The 21540-nt window shown below is 43.7% G+C and overlaps 1 protein-coding gene and 1 pseudogene across 1 annotated transcript in view; one reads left to right on the forward strand and one right to left on the reverse strand.

Moving 5' to 3' along the window:
• KIF5C (kinesin family member 5C) overlaps nt 1–21540 on the reverse strand; it is a 154437-nt gene that overhangs the window by 100702 nt on the left and 32195 nt on the right. Inside the window, exon 3 of the mRNA XM_077767822.1 lies at nt 4435–4525. Within this exon, the coding sequence (XP_077623948.1) occupies nt 4435–4525 (91 nt within the window). The remainder of the gene's footprint in view (nt 1–4434; nt 4526–21540) is intronic.
• Nucleotides 9955–10532, forward strand: LOC144234425 (large ribosomal subunit protein eL36 pseudogene; annotated as a pseudogene).

Below are 21540 nucleotides of genomic sequence, written 5' to 3' on the forward strand. Positions count from 1 at the left end.
CGCCAAAGAAAGCAGAATGGGAGAGCAGGTCTGTGCTCAGCGCCACGCTGAGCCACGCAGCCACCCCCACCCGACCCGAGCAGAAACAGCCCACAAAAAGGCACTTTCATCACGTTGAATGACAGTTCCTGGGCCGGAGGAAAGCATTTGTTTCAGAGCCTCTCTCGTAACAGAACGACTATTTCTGTGCACCAGCGCACAGCCAGCAATCAGCTCAGCCAGACAGAACCTTGCTTTGTGACAGGCTCTGGCGTGATGTGATCTCAGCTCGCGCCACGCAGCCAGCAGCACCCACGAGCACAGGACACATCCACCCGGCAGCCAAGCAAATCCAAAGAGAGATTCCACTGCGAGTGGGAACAGCCTTCTCACCTCCAGAGGGGAGGGAGGAGAGGAGTGGGATACATGAAAATACTTCTCGCCTCTTGCTGTAGATGTCGGAAGCCAGTTTTCCGCCCTAGGTGGGTGCTAGTTCTGAGTCCAGACCTTGCTAGAACAGAAGGGTTCGTTCCACTACTGGGTAAGAATGTAGGGAAGATGTGATCATGTAAGTTCCTGAGAAGGCTCTCATGGCTTCCAACCAACTCCCCCAGGGAAATGGTGGCCTGTCAGTGGCACCAGGGTCTCTGGCAATATTGGCTGACAGGTCATCCCTGCCTCAGAATTCTAAGGCTCCCACTCACCACTCGAGCTACCCACATGTAGGCCACATGTTCAGAGCACGTAGAGGCGGCCCTGCTAAACGCTACTGGCAAACCAGAACGCCAGGCCCAGCCGGTCTCAAGGGAAGGGCACACTGCTGCATCTTCAGAATGGAAGTGCGTCTCACTGTTGGAAGACAGGCAGGGCCATCCCAAGGCTCTGGAACTGCAATCTCTATTCCCTCCCCTCTCCCCTCTCCTGTATCCATTCCCAGCCCTGTCCTTCTGCAGTGCTTGGTTAATAGTCCCTATGGCCTGACAGAAAAGTAATAACTCATGAATTGCTATTAAATGCTCATTATGGGCTCACCAGAAAAGTAGGGACGGGATAGTGCAGAATAATCCAAGGAAGTCAGACAAGCTCAGGCTTAAGTTCCAGCCTCACCAGCCCCTAACTGACCTGGCCAAGTTGTCTGACCTCAAATTCCTCTTCAGTACAATGGGAATAATAATGTTCACACCTCATAAAATGGCTGAGGTTTAAAATATAATAACATATGTAAAGTGCATAGAGGGTGCCTGACAGATAAGAGTAGCAAAAGAAATATACTTCTTCTTAAGAGCCACACATAATAATAACATAGATCTTATAATATCCTGAGCTTAAAACTCTTCAATGAGTCCACATTGCCTGAAGGATAAAGCCCATCCATTTCTACCAAACTCTAATCCAGCCTAACTGTTTAAGTCCCATCCCCCAGGCACCCTGCAACACTCTAAGTTGCCCAAACATGCCATATAATTTCTCTTTATGCTTTTGCTATTCCTTCTGCTTATACATTCCTGCTATATTCTATAGTCTTCAGGACCCAGCCTTCCAAGAAGCCTTCCTAAACTCTCCAATCCTCAACCCCACTCACCAAAATCAGTCCCAAGTGACTTTCTTCTGTGGTCCCACTGCACTTTGCACACTGCCGTCTTAAAGCACATACTACCCCTGGGTACGAGACTATGGATGCACCTGTCTCTTTCCCTATACTTGAAGCTTCTTGCAGACAGTCTTATATATCTTGGTGATTCCAGTCCCTAGCAGTGCTTATACCACATGGTAAATACTTAATATCCTTGCATGAAGAAATGAGTAAAAGAAGCAATCAAATGAATGAAGCTTAAAGAAATTATGTCCAGCAAACAAGAAACCACCTTCTCTAGTCCTGGACAGTCTAGTTAATTTGAAAGGCAACTGCCCAGAGTGACTTCTGTAGACTGGGACAGAGTTACCGTACTTCGACAATAGCATCCAGGAACCATGGTTTTTAATTCCTAGGGCGTCCAGAGAAACCTCCTTATTCACCACATTGGTAGTCACAAATCCTATAAGCTTTTCTGGAAGAAACAGAGAAGAATCCTACATATTCTTTCAGACAACATTTTGAGAAACAGACACCAGACACAGGTGGGGGTGTGGGAGATACTAGAATTCTACAATCAAATATTTGAAATATGTTTTTAAAAAACTAGTGAAGTTAAAGGGAATGAAAAACCCAAGACAGAATAAAGCCATCCAGTTAAAAGGATTCTTCCTGATCTTCAGAAACATTAAGAGTTCAGACAGACTTGAAAGGAAAGCTCACCAGTCCACTACGTTATCATGAATCATGGGACTGTGGTGACCATCAGAAGTTAACTGATTGAATTCCTGGCCTCTAGAAAAAGAGGCCCCTACAATACCATCTTCCTTTCCTGACTTAGATAGGTTTTGTCATAGCGAAAGAGATCTCAGTTATACTTAGGAACCTTTTCATGGAGTTCTTTCTCATATATCTTTGTTTTACCTTGATGATGTAGAAATAACATGGCCACTTCCCCTCACACCAACCTCACTGGATATTTTAAAAACTTAAACCAGGTCTTCATCATCCCCTAGTAACTTCCTTTCAAGGGAGAATAAGGTACTCTTCACTGATACAAAATGACTATGTTCTTGTCATAGTTATAGTGTCTGATGAATATCTGTTTCTCATATCACGTCAGAGCCTGATTTTACTAAACTAAATGGTTTTCTTTGTGGCTCACCGTATACTGGACCTCAAGTTACGTCACATCTTCATGAGAACTTTCCAAGAACTGCCTATTTCTGACATTTCATACCATAGAAAAACCCAAACACTGAAAGAGACTCAACTTCTCTAGTAATGAAGACTGAAAGATGATGATTATTATGTTTTAATCACAGGACTTGTTAAAAATGGAGTACACCCATCTCTAATCAGAATGTCAACTGAGAGATGCATTTAAGTGGACCTCATGCTTAGCACAGCACGTGGTAAATACCATTTGGTTCTGGTAATGAAAGGGGAGAGAAAGAGAAGGAAATTATGGTTCACATATGATTAATTTTACTTTCATAAAAATAAATAAGAGTCTGATAATGGAGAGGAAGGAGGACAGACTAGGAGCAAACTAGAGCTACACACTCCAGAGAGAGAGAAAGAGAGAGAGAGAGAGAGAGAACAGTTGCAGATAATAAGAGATACAAAACAATAGAAGTAAAAAGAAGACAAAAATTACCACCAGATATAGGCCTACAGTAGTAATTCAAGAAGAGCCTAAATTCAAGCATGTTTTTTTCTATTCTGTCTTCTATAATGATCTTACTGTGAAGACCTTCAAAATTAATTGATGTCTGCAACAAGAGTGTGAATAACCATACACCTCAGCAAGGAACAGTACATACTGACTGACTCTCCCACGCAGGTGTCCAGGGTCAGAACCAATCGAACAGATGCACCCAGGGCTGGCTTTCATGAATTTCAAACAGTGAGGTTACCCAGCTCAGCTTCCAAAAACAAGCCGCATTTTGCATGACAAGGTGCTTTTTGAATGTTGATTTTGCTTTTTGCTCTTTAAATCTAGAGCTACCTATAAAGGTGGCAACATCAGGACATTTGGCATAGCATTCAGAGTTGAAGGTAAAGATTCAATGACGAAAAGCAAAGAAGCAGAGATGCCCCCCAGCTTGGTCCAGATGGTGAACGCCCCCAAGGCGCGCTCCAGCCTGCCCGATTTGAAAGGGCAAGGTAGAGCGACATGTAAATTGCTTCATCTCCCTGCTGTTATTTTGACACAAATCCTTCAGGGCCAAGGCCAGTCCCACAAAAAAGGGCTGATCTCTAAGACAAATTTAGGCTTCAGGCTATCTATTTGGAGGAACAAATGTTGGTATCTGGGTGGAGAGGTTGAAAGTGGGTTAGCCTAAGGTATATTTAAGGAATGCTGAGTAGCAAAAACAGCTCAATAACCAACAAGGTAATGCGATTTTATGATGCTGCAGAAAACTCCTTGATGCCCAAGAATTTTCCACATTTAAGGCTTCTCCCAGAAGACACAGACTCACAAAATAAATCAGCCAAAAGTGTACAAATGGAGCATCAGAAATATCTATTTTTGTCTCCTTCAAAGTAGAAAGGAGGCCTTGTACCTACAGCAGTATTTTAAAACCTTTACGGTAATAGTGTGACCGTAGCTTTTAAGCTTCTAGGTGGCAGAATAACTCTGCCAAAAAGGTGGCAGAAGAAATGAAGAAATTTCCTTGGCAAGGAGGTATGGAGAGGCTAAAGAGCTTGCCTGACATCATAGCAAATCAGGACCAGAGCTCAAGCTATAATTCAGTGTTTCCAATTAAGAGGCCTCTGCTTATAGTCAAGGCACATTGATGCCTAGGCTGCAAATATCACTTAATGTTTTCAATTACTCTGAAAGGCCCAGGAGGAAATAAAGAAATAGCACTTACCTTTGACAATTTGCTTTGCACACGCATTGTAAACCTGCTCTTGGGTCGTGCTGGGAGGCAGCACTCTGTCGAAGACATATGGCTTCCCTTGCTAAAAAAGAAAGGCGAAAGGAAAGGGTGGAGAAAACACATTAGAAGTTTAGGAATAAAAAGCACTAATAGCAGTTAGACCACAGGCACTAAATCACAAACCCTATCCTTGAAGGCAGTTCCGTACGAAGACCATGGAATTATTACAGTGTGAACCACATATACAATGCGTGTATGTGTACTGCATGTTGAGAATCCAAGAAAGAAAAGGAGGTGTTTTTTTTTTTTAACTTGAAACACTTTTTCTGATAAAAGTAGGTTGATGCTTCATTCATCCGTCTGAACAAATATTTACTTAGGGAGAGCTTCTTCTGAACCAGGCACTGGACTAGAGTCTACCCAAATCAGAAAATGGTCCTACCTGTAAAGTGCTCAATCAAGTGTGACAAATAGCTGATAAACAAAAAAAGCAAACACCCGGGGGACCACAAAGTGCGGAGGTATAAAATAATGGGACAGAGGGGACAACAGAGAGAGCAAAGCAGACCTTCCTGAAGAAATGTCACTTAAGTGGATCTTTTAAAGGATCAGAAAGATAGAGGCATGTGAAGAGCCATGGAAAAACATACCAGACAGAGCAGAGGGTAGAGCAGACAGGAAGGGGCCTGGAGGGCTCACCGCACTGGAGTGTGGTACCACAGGAGAGGAGAATGGAAATCAGGAGCCAATTCACGCAGGGCACTGCCTGCCAAGGTGAGGTGCTTGGCTTATATTCAGTGGAAAAATGACATGATCAGATTTAAGAAGCTGCTCTTAATGGCAAGTTATTATTGCTTTGTGTCCCAGAGAATCCAGTGTTTTCTTCATATGGATAAGTGATGCCTTAACTGGGTAGAGCCTTTCAAGTCACAGGGGACCCTTCTGTACAGTACATCAAACGGTTTCCCCAGGTGCAAGTTCTTGGGATCTGGTCTGAGACGACGCGGTACACCGTTCAAGGGAGTAACTGTCAGAAGGAAAGGAAGAAGCCCTGCCCTGCGGCTGCATGATCCCTGACCCCGGAAGCACTCCACATTCGCCAGGGAGTCACTGGGCACTCACATGCCAGGCACAGTGCTGAGAAGCGGGGAGGCCAGTGGCTGAGAAGACACAGCGTCTTCCCAGGGAGAACCTTCTTCACACCAGCACTGCCCAGGCAAGGGGTGGCCCTCCCCCTGCCCTTTCCCACAGCCTGATCTACCCAGACAGCCCTTTGTCTTCACGTCCCAAGTAGCAGGGCAGGGCAGGAGAAGGGAAAGAGGGAGGGGAGCTTGGAGTCTCCTTTCCTCCCACCCTTACCTCCTACGTGTGGCTTGGACACCAGGAACATTTACCCCAGGACAGTCCAGTGCCTCAAAAAGATAACTGCTCATGAGACACTCAAGGACAAGGCTTGTTACATCCTATAACCTTCACACAAGAGTACACGGCTGCCAGCTGGCTTAGCATTGTACTCTTTTATGACCGCGGGTAGTGCTACAGATAGGTAAGGTCCTATACTTCTGGCGTTATACTTGAGCTTTTGGTCTTTGAAACTGGAATTCAGTCAACCAGGTAAATGAGCTACTTCCTGTCTGGTCTTAGAAGAAATGGAGAATTTTGAGGTACCACAAAATATTGTAGGTTTTTTTTTAATGTTTATTTATTTTTGAGAGACCACAAGTGGGAGAGGGGCAGAGAGAGAGGAACAGAAGCTGAAGCGGACTCTGCACTACAAACAGTGAGCCTGACATGGGGTTTGAACACACGAACTGCAAAACCATGACCCGAGCCAAAGTTGGACACTCAACCAACTATGCCACTCACGTGCTCAAAATATCGTTTTATATAAGCAACAGAGCCAATGATCTTGTTAAAATTATGGAAAGGGGGGTTATTTTCTGATGTTTTGTTCCTAGCCAAGTCTCATCCCATTAGTAAGCCAAGCTTTTGGTTTGGATAACCAAGAAAATATTCCTCCTTGGTGAACAATTGTCAACTTCCAGTCCACTACATTCTTCTTAGTTTTATCTATTCATAAAATTAACTAAATGTCACTAAGGTAAGAGGTCAGAACACACATTTACAGAGTTTGCCTAAGTTTTTTGTCACCAGCTGAACCTTATTTAAAAAAAACTGTATAGCTTTGCTTAATTTCAAACAAATCCACTATTTCTCCAAACTTGATGAGAATCACAAATATAAACCATCTTGTTTCCAGAATGAGTGTGCTTTGGGTCTTGAAGAAAATGCACTTACTACAGCTGGAAAAATGACCTCTTGATTTATATAAATGGTATAACAAAATAGGATTCCCCAACTTTGCCCTTCAACTTAAAATGTTTGTTGAAGCGTATTATATATTCATTTTAAGAGAGATAGAAAGCAAGAAATTGCCATTCCTCATTTACATAATATCATTTATCAAATGACACAGATAATACAACAATTTTCCATAAGCTGAAGTTAACTCCCAAACAGAAACTGCCTTCAAGAAATGATAAAATTTAGAAAATGATTTGTTTTGAGACTTCTCATCAGGACTGGAATATAAAGAAGTTAAAAACTTAAGAATTTTTGTCTTGTCACACACTGAGTTGGCTATGTAAGTTTTTATTTTAAGTGAGACTTAGAGCCTTGAAATTAAAATACAGAATTAAAATTTAGTTACTGATTCTTTTCTTTTTTTTTTTTTAATTTTTTTTCTGAGAGAGAGAGGGAGAGAGAGACAGTGTGAGCAAGGGAGGGTCAGAGAGAGGGGGAGATACAGAATATGAAGCAGGCTCCAGGCTCCGAGCTGGCAGTCAGCACAGGGCCCGACGCGGGGCTCAAACCCACGAACCGTGAGACCATGACCTAAGCCAAAGTCAGACACTTAACCGAGAGAGCCACCCAGGCGCCCCATAGTTACTGATTATTTTCAAAGAACTGATTTGTGGCATAGCCATGTGAGCTGTATATACAACTGCCATCAAACAACAACAAATTACTCTTTGCCACTTTGGCAACGGTATGAAAATCTCACAGCCCCGATGGAGACTTCAACAAAGCCCCATCTCCCATGGTTCCCAGGAGACAAGAGTCTCCCTGTTTCTGATCCCACTGTTGCTGAGGGTTTCTGTGGACAGGCGTTGGGCCCAGCATGCTGTAGCTGTCACTAAATGTTCAGCTACAGAGTACATCTTTCGATTAACATTTTAATAGGAGTGCTAAGTGCTAGCACTTGAAACTGAATGATGAAGGCACCAATTACTCCTGGAGACACTTTCCTTTCCAGGTACCTATTCAGCACGAGGTTCTCCAATCTCTCTGGCTACTGTCTGACAGTGTCCTTTGCTTGTGTCTCTTCCAGGCTTCTAAATGATGGTGTGTCCCAGACTCAGATCTCAGCATCCTCTGTCTACATTCTTGACCTTCACATAATATAAATGAACCCTTCAGCTTTCAAACCTCACATAAGCTCCAAATTCATATATTCAATCACCTGTGGACATTTAAACCCCTTACATTTCATTAGCCACTTCACACTTAACTGACCAAAAATGAAATCAATCCCTCCATATCTGAGGAAGAAACCAAAATCATCAGGTACATCCCATAGATTCCATATCCCAAGTATATCCCAAAGCCTATCATCTCATCATCTATGCCATACGACTTAGCCCAAGCCACCACGGTTTCTCATCTGGACAACAGCTATAGTCTCCTCACCGGTCTCTCTGACTCCATTCTTGCTCCTAACAATCCAATTTCCACTTAGCAGAGTGAGCTTTCTAGAACTGTAAATTAGATGATATCAAATCCTCCCTTAAAAATTCTCTTATTAGACTAGACCCTCTTTACCCTGCATTCTCCTCCATCTCACAACTGTGTAGCCCACTGGACTTCTCTCTATTCCTCAGCATATTCCATGGCCCAGAGCCTTTGCTCTTCACTTCCTTCCCCTTCGAACCATCTCACTGCAGATCTTCATTTGGCTCACCAGAGATCTTCATTTGACAGTCTCTTTATCACCCTTCAGATATCAACTCCAAGTTCTCCTCCTTTGAGGGCTTCCATGCTCCTACCTACAGCAGCCCCACCCCCACCCTGGCATCACATTATCCTAATTGGTTTGCTCCATGGCAATTAGTATGTAACCTGTTCTCAACCAATCAAAGGGACCACCACAATTAAAGCATTTAAGTAGCTAAGGCAGAAACCATATAAATCCCAAGAGTTCACTGCATGTAGGCAAACCTGTAGCAATTTATGAAAGGAGTCTGGATGGGACACACGCACACTTCATATACATTACAACCAAAAATAAAATAATCCAGCTTTGCCATGAAAGCCTCCACATAGAGCAGCTAATTGCATGAGAGCAATCTAACTAAATAACATATGAGGATCACATGCAAAAAATAACAGCAGATGGTTCTTAAATTTTTATAGTTAAAATTAAAAAAAGAAAAAAAACAATCAAACCACCTCCTATCAAATTGTTGAGAGCAAAGTGTCTGTGAACCATATGGCCTGCCTATTAATTCATTTGACCCATTAACCAACAACCATTCCCCAGCCTGGAAGGAATATTACTCTGGGAGACAGGAAAGCAAAAGACCCACTTAAACACTGAGAAGATGGGCACCAGGAGGGATGTTAGAGAAACTGAAATTAATTACCCAAGAAGTGATCATTAGAGAAGTAATCTCATAACAATCTCTAAGACCAACCAAGAGTTTGTGACCAAAGGTGCCTGATAATTTGAAGGATTTTTCTTTACTTCACGAAGAAAAAAAAATGGGAAAAAAAATCTTAAATTTCCACAGCAAGATTTAAATTCACTCTGTGGATGTACCTTCAGACACTGAGGAATATTAGGAAGAGGAACGAATTCCGAATTCCCAAGAACAATCATTACAGTCTCTGTCCCAGATGTTCACGACTTCTTTCCTGAAAGTCCAGGAGCTGACAAGTTCTTTCAGCCACCTTCTCACTGCCGTCCACCCGCACCATCACCAACCACTACAATCCAAACCCTTTTCTGGGGGCTCCTGGGTGGCTCAGTCGTTGAAGCGTCCGACTTCAGCTCAGGTCATGATCTCACAGTTTGTGGGTTCGAGCCCCACATCGGGCTCTGTGCTGATAGCTAGCTCAGAGCCTGGAGTCTGCTTCAGATTCTGTGTCTCCCTCTCTCTCTCTCTGACCCTACCCTGCTCACGCTCGCTCGCTCTCTCTCTCTCTCTCAAATAAATTAAAACATTAAAAAAATTTAATTTTCATAGGAACTCCATGAGGTAGGTATTACCATCCCTGTGCCACAAACTGGAAAACTAAGGCCGGGTCACTTTATCAGCTCCATTACTTTGGGGAATACCTTTAAGTCCCTGATTGCAAATGTTCTTCCTTTGCACCATTCTGCTTTCCTAAGTAGCTTATGATTTACTGGAAAAGCAGGAGACCCACAAACAGCAGATGCTCAGGACAAATATGAAAGACAGCAGCAAAGTGATTCATACGGTAACAAAAGTCAGAGTCCCCTTGTATAGTCCATGGTAGTCAAGAAAGTGTTAACCATGATGATGGGACTGCCATGAAACCACTAAGGAAAAAATGGCTTAAGATCAGAGAAGAAGGCAAGACTGGTAAGAAAAAAATGGTAGCCATGCACATGGCAAGCCTTCCTGGCAACAAAAGAAATTAAGAACAGGCAAAGCCTTTCTGCCACGGGAGCCACTGAGGAGCATCAGCACGGCTCTACGCTACCCTATGGCTGTGGGCTCCAACAAGTGCCACAAAATGACTGAGAAGACGAACAAGCCAAGGCACAGCCACCGCCCCAGGCGCCTCACCAAGCACACCAAACTCATGTGGCACATGATCTGAGAGGTGTGTGGCTTTGCCCCATATGAGCAGTGTGCCATGCAACTGCTCGAGGTCTCCAAGGACAAGTGCATGCTCAAGTTCATCAAGAAAAGGGTGTGGATACACATCCAGGCCAAGAGGAAGACAGAAGAGCTAACCAATTTCCTACAGCCATGAGGAAAGTGGCAGCCGAGAAGGACTAACCCTCACCTCCTACCTTACCCCCACCCTTGTATGTAATAAGCCCTTTGGAACTTGGGGCTCTTGACTCCCTCCTACCAACATCCTTCCTGGGGCACAGTGGTGAGGGGCATGGTGGTGCACACAGAGACAGAACAACCAAACAGTACTGAAAATGGGTTTTAATCAGGGTGCCTCAGTGGCTCAGTTGGTTAAGCATCTGACTTCAGCTCAGGTCATGATCTCACAGTTTTTGGGATTGAGCCCCACATCGGGCTCTGTGCTGACAGCTCAGCGCCTGGAACCTGCTTTGGATTCTATGTCTCCCTCTCTCTCTGCCCTCCCCTACTCATCCTCTGTCTTTCTCTGTCTCTAAAAAAAGGAATAAACATTAAAAAAAATGTTTAAAGAAATGGTTTACTACTAATAATTAAATACTCCATATATGCCAGGAAAACAAAAACAAAAACAGGCAAAGGCCAATCAGAGCCTAGGAAAAGGCAGGTGTGAGACTTGCTATGAAAAGTTGAAGTTTTTAAGAAAAATTCTAGAATTTTTCAGAGCCTAAGAGTTCTTCAAGGTCAGCCCAACACAACACTGAGTTTTACAAATAAACAAACTCCAGGTCAGGACACAGTAGATGACTTGCAGAAAGTCACCCAGCCAATTAGGTTAGGTAGCAGATCTGTGCCCAGAATCTGGACCTCCTGGCTATCTAGTGCTCTAAAAGTTCTGGCTTTAGAATCAATTGCTATCTCTGAAAAACAAAACAACAAGCATGAGCCTCTGGTGCTTTGTTTTTCCTGCTTTCCTCCCAATCAATTCTAAGTTATTTCCAAATACACAGTTGCTGAATTCCTTGAACGGAGAGCCATTGCTGTAAGAACTGGAGCAGTACAGCATGGGACCCATGGCCTCTCAGAGTTAATACGACCTTACAGTCAGCCCATCCAGCCTCCTCTCAACGTGCAACTTCAGTCTGTCTCCACAAGCCTTCACGGGCTACGATGAACTGCTCGAAACACAACTGGCTCCAACTGTTTGAATGTTGTGTCCTTATACTGATTTAAATCTGCCACCCTGAAGCCTTAGACCTGGCATCGTCCTCTAGAACATGACAGACCAAGGCCAGAGAGACCTGCCTACATCAACATCACAGCTTTGTTTCATTTTGGGAGCTGTGTTCATTGCCTACCTCTCTTTTCTCTCAACCCGGAAAAAGGAGAAAGATGATTGTGCCTCCTTCGTAAAAGCTGTGTGGATTTGTCCCAACCTTAAGGACTCCAAAGGTGTCCAAGGTTAAGGTATCACTAAAACATTGTATTAGTTTGCACAAGAAGGATTTAAATAAAATAAACTCCTCGACTATGAATGGCTTTGGCAACAACCTGAAAGAAAGTTTCCAAAACATTACCTAAACAGCAGGAAGTCCTTGGGTTAATGTTGATACTCATTTTTTTATCAACACAAATATCCTGCCAAAACATGTTTTGTTTTGCATAGTTTACTGAAATATAATTCACATACCATAAAATTCACCCCTTTAATTAAAGGGCACATCCTTGGAATATTCACAAGATTGGACAACCATCACCACCTTCTAATTGCAGAACATTTTATCACGACAAAAGGAAACTGTACCCATGAGCAATCACTCCCGATCTTCCTGATCTACTTTCTGTCTTTACAGCTTTGCCTATTTTAGACATTTCATATACAGAGAACCATAAATACGTAGCTTTTGTGATTAACATTTTCTTTCACCTAGTTTTTAAGGTTCAGCTATATTGTAGCACAAATCAGTACTTTATTCCCTTTCATGACCGGATAATATTCCATTGCATGGATTTACCATATTTTATGTATCCATTCATCAGCAGGACACACATTTGGTTGTTTCTACTTTTGGGCTATCATGAATACCATCAACATCCACATATGACTTTGTATGTGGACATATGTTTTCATTTCTCTTTCACTTCACAGACCCAGGAGTGCAATTTCTGGGTCAGACAGTAACTTTAGGTGAGTTCGGTTTTTGAGGGATGAACAAATTATTTCCATAGCAGCTGCACCATTTTACATTCCCACCAACAGTGGATGAGGGTTCCACTTTCTCCACATCCTTGCCAACACTTACTACTGTCTGTCTTCTTTATTATAACAGCCTAGTGAGTATGCAGTAGTGTTTCTTTGCAATGTTGATTTTTATCTCAGGAGAAGTTTTCTTAATTGACACTAAACTTATCAAAAAATTTAGTTCAACATATAGTATGGATACAGAGATGTTTCCAGGCATTGTAACACACTGTTATGCACTGAACATTTACAAGGTGGTCCTGAGTGGGAGGATATCTCATAGGGAAACAAAAATTATACATATCTATATGCTTTAAGAAAAAGAACAGTTTACTAGGAGTAAAGGACGTTTAAGGGTATTTATGATAGGGTTTCTGTGCTCCTCACTCCAGTAGCTAATACAGTGTTGTCCAAGGAAAGCATTTTACCAATATATGGGGTAAATGAATTCACATAAACATGGGTATAACCCCCATGTCTCTGAGGCTCAGTTTCCTCAGCAGTAAAATGGAGCCAACCAAGATCCACAATTCAGGATTGTGAAAATTAGATATGCTCAGGTGAATAAAGGACCTACTGTATGCCTGATGTTCTAGAAGGTGCTCAAGTCATGGTCAGTCCTATTTTGTAATAAAAAATGTTGACCAATTTATACTAGACACTTGTATTACACCAGATTTAGCAAGCAGTGACGCTTTAAAGGAAAGGATACTGATATGCAACAATCACTCACAATGTACCAGCTCAGAGGCTTGCCATCCTGATGCCCCAACAACGCCGTAATGCCAAGTCACACCTCAGGCAACTCCAGGCCCCAGGTCTGCCACTCCTAAGCTCAGCTCCACGAGGCCTTTCATTTCTAAGGGTCCTAGCAAAATTAACTCTGTCCCAAGGTTATCTTCTGTACTCTAAAAATAAATAAAGTTTTAATGTTCAGCTGGAAAGCCTATTTATTTAGGAAAGGAGCCGTGTCTTGTGCAGGTACTCACAGACCCATCAGCTCTGCTATTACAGCTCTGGAGCTCCCCAGAAACTTCTGTGATAACACCAACTGTCACCATGAAGCAGACGCTTCCAGGATCCTGACCACATCCTCTCAATCTTCACCATTTCCATGTGGCCTGGCCTGACCTCCAGCACCACACGCATCTGTGTCTCTGGCTGCCTCAGCCCTCTCTGTCACTGGATGCAGACCAGAAGGACCATCCCAGCACCAACCCAGCAGGCCTCACCCAATGACTGACAGGAGGCAGGGTAAATACTTTAGCTCCGCTGCCCAGGGGCGGAAGTGGAGGAGGAGACTTGGAGGCACGCATTCCAAACTGGCTCTCAGAGCTCCCTGTTGCAATGAAACCCCACTGCCCGCGGTGGTAACTTGATGATGACACACCCTATATTGGTTTCTTACACTTCTCTGTCTCATTTCTCCATTCTTCTTCAGGGTTTCTTGGATTCACCTCCCAAAGAAACCTGCACTTGAATCCTTTTCGTAGTGCCCAAAGAAAGATATAATCCTAGACACTTTGCTCTTTCATTCATTAGGTCCTCAGAGATCCTGAATTTGTTGCATCGCTGCCAAATACAGAGCCATCACATTGGGTCGGTATCCAAACAAGCGGGTGAATGGAAATTGAAATCCTTGTTAAAATTCCACAAGCTGCGGGCTTAGGACCATGTTCCAGAGGTGGGGGGAGCGGGGGAACAGAGGGCCTTTCTCTTCGTAAAAGGGTGCTGGCCACCTGCCAGGTCATGGGCCCATGGAGCCACGTCTGCCCAGAGGATGACCAATTTCTAGTTCACACACAGGAGCACTGCATACTCAGGAAGGCCCTGGCCTAGGTGTGTGCCCAGTGAAAGTCTGCTGCTGCTGCTGCTCACCAATGCCTGCCAGATGAGCACCAAGGAGGTGCCCGGCCACCAGGAACCAGTGCTGGGGGGTGGGAGGGTGGAGGGGATCCACACTCACTGCACTGCTCCAGTGTGTCAGACACCTTCGTTGTTGCTGACCAACCTCATCTCCCACCTCCAAGATTTCAGCAGTCATGGAGTTGCCTGGCCTCTTCCTGTACTCCTTTACTCCTCTTTACCCCACCACCCATGTTCCCTTTTATCTGGAGCTGGGCTGCAAATTCCCAAAGCGGAAAAAATCTCCACCGTGCATCTTGGGGCAAACCAGCCCATACCTGGCAGTGACTATCCACTTTTCCCAACACTGCGATATCCTGTCCAGGGTCCACGAATCTGTTAATGGACAGATGTAGCCTCACAATGAAGACCTCCATGTTCTCCTCCCGACTCTGCCGCCTGCCCCCATCTATGCCAGGAGGACTCTATGACTGCAGCAAGTGTCAGCCCCAGACACTCCCATCCCCCTCCCCACACTGGCTCTGTGCCCCAAGGAAGGCAGTTAGTACCAGTTCTGGCCAAAGCCAAGGCTGCTCCCAGGAGAGGCCGTAATGAAACCGACAGAGCAACGACTGGCTTCTATTGAGTTGCCAAGGTGATGCCAACCACATCTCAAGAATGAACAAAGGCAACACACAAGAATGAATCTTGTAAACCTTCTTCCTGCAGGAAACCAGGCTAAAATTCTTTCTTTTCTGCCAAAAGCCCCACTGCACGGACACACAAACACTGTCGGGATCGCAGACAGCTATGGAAAACACACTCTGGGAAAGTGAACTGCCCAAGTGATAATGAAGAAATTCAGAATTATTGCCTGGCTAACAGGTAAAATGAAGACAGAAGTGTTACTTCTGCTAAAGAAATTAATGGAATCTGTATTGCAAAAATAAGATTCTTATTTATTTGTGATTTTCATTTCATCTCAAAATCTAATGACCTTCCCCCCACCCCCAGTCTTCTGCATTTAATTGTTCTGTATCCTCATCTGCCAAGACACAGGGATTACTAGATTGAGTCAGGGGACCTGGTTCTAGTTCGGGACTTCGCCCCTCACATATTTGTTATCTTAAACACTTTGCCCAATTTTCTGGGCCTCCTCCTAAGTAAAGTGAAAGAATGGATCTTTCCAGCGCTAATGAGCAATACTAATGGGCAGCACAAACATTCTGGGATTTTCCCCATAAGAACAGCTTCTGTCTTGACCACATATAGCACAAGAAGGAGTAAACTTTAAACTGGCATGAGCTCGATGTTTTATATACTTAAGAGATATGAGTAAAACTTGCTGCTATAGTTTTTCAGATCTGGTTTTCTGCCAAGTCAAATCTGAAAAAAAAAATCAAACTTTCCTCACTGGAGGAAAGAGGGTGTAAAGCTGCTCCACTGAAGGTAGAATGTAGGATTTCTTTTGCCAAATGGAAGATAGCAAAGAAAACTCTGAGCCCTCTTTCTGGGGCACATCGCCCTGTGGTGGCAGCTTCTTGGCTCAGCTCTGTGCAATCCAGTCAAACTGCCATGCCACGAACCTCTCCCAGTTATGCCAATGCTCGTGGTGGCACATGAAAGCCACACAGCGGCACATGCAGAGTTTCTTCCCTTTAGCTGAAATGTGAAATACAAAAACTTTTGCCCAGACTTTCACTTGGCTGATAAACATGCACTGCAAATATTTACTGCAAATAGAACTAATATTCTATTAATTGTTTTCACTCTTCAGAAACAGCTTATAGAATTATAATTTCCACGTGTATTGGACAGCAGTGTTGCTCTTACGGTATGTTAAGATCCCTGGTCTCCATTTGTAGCTCATGAATTTAGAGGGTGCGTGGGAATATTAGCTTCCCTTTCTGGGAATAGAGAATAACTTCTCATGAGCATGTAGAAGGCAACGATTTGAGCTTAGAGTACGATCCAGGATTTCTGGTTCCCAGCCAAGCCTTCTACCCATAACACCATATTGCATCTTGTCATTGATCCTCCAGGAACATATTTTAACTCTCAACCATAAATTTTCTAAGAATTCCGTGCATGTGGGCTTAGAACATGATGCAGTATAACTCAGTATACAATGGCTTGCTTTTACATATGACAAAATAACTCCCATAAGTTACAGGACAAAAAATATTCCATAAAATAGTATAACCGCATTAATGTAAACCAGCAATAGTCATTCACTTCAGGGTAGCTATGTCACAATTAGTGTCCAAGGTGCCACCTCCACTGGCTGAGAACCCATGGGCACCATGACAAAGGGCTTCTGGTACAGACTCTAGAATAGGTCTTCAACAGCCAGCTAAGTCTAGGATGGATGGGCTGAACTCAGCACACATAGGCTCATGCATCCCAGTCCAGGTGACTCTCTCTCCTCATCCAAGAGAACCAAATGTTGGTCCATAGAGGCAGAGACAGATCACCTAACTGAGAGATGAAGTACTTAGGGAATCAAAAAAAATTTTTTTAAGATTTCCTGTTATTGAATTCAGCCATAATTGTTATCAGAAAAGCTGAAAGAAGCTTTTTTAACTGTAGCTGATACAAGAGTTTTGTATCTTTTAAAAGATTTTTAAGTTTTACTTGGAGGGCAGGGCACCATATTTTTCAGTGCTTAAGGTACTCGAAGGGCCAGGTGGCCACAAACAAGGTAAAATTGGAAGAGCAAAATCTCCCCACACTTCTGCCTTCCCTGCCCCCTTTCTGACTTGAGGCTCCACCATGTGAACATTTAGCGGATTATACAACACAGGAGACCATGGCTCCAGAAGGCTAAGTATCATCAGAAATAGCTCTTGTCTGCTGCCAAGAGCAGCACATAGCTTATCAGATTCATTAGTTAATAGAACCCAGATAAACCAAGTGTTCATTTCTGAGGAGAGAAGTGTGTGTGTGTGTGTGTGTGTGTGTGTGTGTGTGTGTGTGTGTTGGGGGAGGAATTCTCCAGGGCAACCAGGGAAAATCAGCATGACAGGGAGACAGCAGCAAAGCCAAATGCTACCTCCTTCACAGCCAGCCTAGGATGGACTAGCAAAAAACTTTAAAAACAATTACTCCAAGTAGCTTTCGCTCAACTGTCTAGGGTATAACTGTTTAATAGGCACTCACACTCCTTACATGAAGAGAGGATTACTGGTACCTTCTCCCTTGAGAAGGGAACCCTATGTTCATCAACTCTCACCCTATTCTTCCTCTCAATATCTCCCTCTTCATAACCATGGTTCAGGAAAATGAAGGAGGCTGTGTTCAGAGAGCTCCCAGATTTGCAAAGGGTCAGGAAGCTCATACGACCTTTGCTTCATGTGGTAGAAGTGAGAACCAACTAACAAAACGCATACAAGGGGTGCCTGGCCAGCTTAGTCAGTAGAGCATGTGACTCTTGATCTCAGGGGCGTGAGTCTGAGCTGCATGGTGGGCATAGAGATTACTTAAAAAATAAAAAAAAAAGTCTATAAAATGCTATTCTTTTTTTAAAAGGCATGCAAAAATCACTCTACAAATTGTAAAGCATTGTACGTGAATTTGCTATTAACAATTACAAATTATCTTACCCTTTTAGTTATATAATTTTTAGTTATTTAGTTATTTATTTTTAGTTATTCAGTTGTTTATTTATTTAGGACATGTTTTCTATCTCCTCCATCTTTGGATTCTCTGCAGCATTTATGATAATCATTGAGAGCACTTAAATGGTTTTTTAAATTAAATTGGACTTTTGATGCCATGACTTGAATTAATAGTGTTTTGAAAATTTCCACTGCAAAAATAAAAGTTGCTGTTGACTGAAGAGGAGGTACATGAGCCAGGCATAGACTACTGCTAATCTCCAGAGCAATGCTGCTTGCGTTACTGTCCCCATTTTATATGTGGGCAAGTAAGGACACAGGATAGCTAATAACAGTCACACAGCTCATAATCAGCAGAGGCAGGAGGACCTGATCTCAAAGCTCACGATTTCCTGCCACCCCACACTCCTGACCACGAAGGTCCAATTCACCCAGATGCCGTTGCAACTGAGCAATGTTTCTGCATCAAAGGTGATTCCTGTCATTTTCTTTCCTATATGTGTGAGCATGAGGGCTCCCTCTCAGGTTCCACTTGATATGACCACAACCTCTTAAACACTGGCATAATTGGCCCTCTCCTCCACACAGCAGAGCAGTTTTCATACATTCTTTTTTAAGTTTTTAATTTTAATTCCAGCACAGTTAACACACAGCATGGTATTAGTGATACAGGGATTCAACACTTCCTCGGTGCTCATCCTGATATATGTACTCTTTACATTCTTACAGATTTAGAGTTTCTCTTCTCGCTATTTTAGGCAACGAGTATCGATAGAACCCTTTGTGTGCCAGGCCTTGTTGCGGACACCAGGAGCACAACAATGATGAGACACGACTTCTGTTTCGATGGAGCTTTTGTTCTAACGGAGTGAGAGCCAGTGTTGTGCTGTGAGGGACATGAAGAGGGCAGGGAGGAAGGTTCTGAGCATATAACAGCAGAGCACAGGCTTGGAGCTCTGTCAGCCACAGGGAGAGCAAGGGGCAGAGTGCGCCATCAGAGGTGACTTATAAAGGGGTCGCTTTGAATTAGGAAGCACTGTGTGTGTTGGAAAGTGGGCAGGTGCATCTGGAGAGAGCAAGGAGCAAGGCGGGATGAGGCAGTGAGGGAAGAGCCAGGCAGATGCCCGGTTGTGCATCCTTGTAATAGACTTTTAAGCAAAGGAATGGCCTGATCTGGTTTCTGTTTTTAAAATATTGCCCTGGCTGCTCTGTGAGGACGTGGACGTGTGGAGAGGGAACGGGAAGTAAGACAAACAGAAAGACCACTTTGGAGGTCATTTAGAAGCCCAGGACAAGGGGCAGCCGGGACTGAGGAACAGGCAATGCAGGCGGAAAGATGAGGGTGGATGGGAGGCAGAGGCGGAAGGTGGGTCCAGGCCACAAGACGACAAAGCGGCTCACGAAGAACCCTGCAGCGTCCGTGATCCCCCTTGCCAGTCACGTACCGCTAACTCAGCTCACCTGGCAAGGCCGGCCAAGCCAGAAAGGCCTCTTTATCCTTATTCTCAAAACACTCGTCGGAGATTGCCTCTCCTCCGAGGACCTCCGAGGTAAAGTATGTCAACTGTGGAGCCATCGAGTACGTGTCCAGCAAGACAGCAAGGCAGAGAGCTCATGCCTATACCTTTCATCCCCACAACAATCCCGTGGAAACGGTGCCAAAACTCCCATATGACAGGGACAACAGGTTCCCCGATATCACTCAGTCGGTATGTGACAGATCCACAATCGAGTCCAGATCTGTCTGACCTCAATGTCCATGCCCCTTCAACCACAGCACGTTTGAAATCCAAAGAGACATCACTGCACCGACAATGAACTTCACAGTGGCTGCAGTGACCATGAGTTGATGATACCGACTCCTGAAACAACTCAGGGTTTTTGCTCCTTAGCTTTAGTTTCTCCCACATTTTTCAAAATTTTCTAGGTAAAAATACTTTCATTTCTTTAACATACAATTATTAGTGGTCCCTTATGTCAGGTAACCTGTCAGATCCTAGAAAGCTGAGCGTGAAAATGACACATTCCCCAAGCACCAGAAGTCCAGGGTCCAATAGACAAGGCAAGGAAGCAACAAAGAAAGGTGGCTTTTCATTCCTTGGTTCTTTAAAGCTCTATAAATGCTAGGGTTAAACTGACACTAGAAATGTGGCTGGTATTTTCAGGGACTTCATTGCTTTTATGCCACATTGGCCTCCTTATGTAGATAACTTCACAGATTCATTCCATTTCATTACTCTGTAAGAGGACTGTCTAATAAAAAAAAAAAAATGTGTCAACCTTAATGCAAAATCTCAGGTAAAGTAACTCTTTTCTATTTTAAGCAGCCCCCAGAATGTTAGCAGTGCTAATCATCAGCACCTCATTGGACAGGTATGATCAATTCTCAGCATAATGTGGGGAATGGTAGTAATAGAACACTTACTGGTTTCTGGAACCAGGTGCAGCAGGGAGTGCACTGCAAAAATTACCTCACTGAGGGGTGTCTGGGTGGCTCAGTCGGTTGAGCATCCAACTCTTGATTTTGGCTCAGGTCACAATCTTGCAGTCATGAGATCAAGCCCCCCATCGGGCTCTGCATTGACAGTGTGAAACCTGCTTGGGATTCTCTTTCCCTCTCCCTCTACCACTCCCCTACCCATGTTCAATTTCTCTCTCAAAAAAAAATTACCTCACCGAATCCTCAGACAACACCATGGAGTAAATAATACTGACATACTCATTTTTACAGTTAGAAAAACTGAGACTCAGGGTGTTAAATGACTTGTATAAGGTTACCCAGAGAATAAATGTGGGATAAAACAAGGGCCCAAATTCTTCATACCTCTTCTGTCCTGCAAAAGCCAGGATGGTCCTTTAAGATGACTGAGGGGTTAGAAATAAGAAACTGGATTGATGGACCTAGCTTTGTCTTGAGGAAAAGAATCTCAGAGGCTGATTAATTAAAGCATATTTAGGGTATTTTTAAAATAAATTGACACGGCTCCTTCCATCTCCCCTGAGGACAGAAGATATGGCTCCTGCCCTCTACCTGGCCGGGGAGGATAAAGAACGAGACAAGGAATGTCTAGACAGTGGGGTCTTGCTAGACCCTGAGGCACTCCTGTGTCCCCTACAACTGTTTGCCAAAGCACAGATGCTTCTGCTTAACCCTACTCTCTCTTCAAGGACCATTTCAAATCCCACCCACTGATAAAGTCTTTTTTTTTTTCCCAGTTATTTTTTGTTTTTCTGTTGTTGTTTTAATGCTTTATTTATTTTTGAGAGAGAGAGAGAGACAGAATACTAGTGGGGAAGGGGCATAGAGAGAGGGACACACAGAATCTGAGGTAGGCTCTGGGCTCTGAGCTGTCAGCACAGAATCTCACATGGGGCTCGAACTCGTGAACCACAAGATCATGACCTGAGCCCAAGTCAGATGTTTAACTGACTGAGCCACCCAGGAACCCCAGTGATTTTCTTTTTTTTTTTTTTTTTTTTTTTTTAAGAA

The sequence above is a fragment of the Crocuta crocuta genome, unplaced genomic scaffold (genome assembly GCF_008692635.1).
Source record: "Crocuta crocuta isolate KB4526 unplaced genomic scaffold, BGI_CrCroc_1.0 scaffold154, whole genome shotgun sequence".
Taxonomy (NCBI): Eukaryota; Metazoa; Chordata; class Mammalia; order Carnivora; family Hyaenidae; genus Crocuta; species Crocuta crocuta.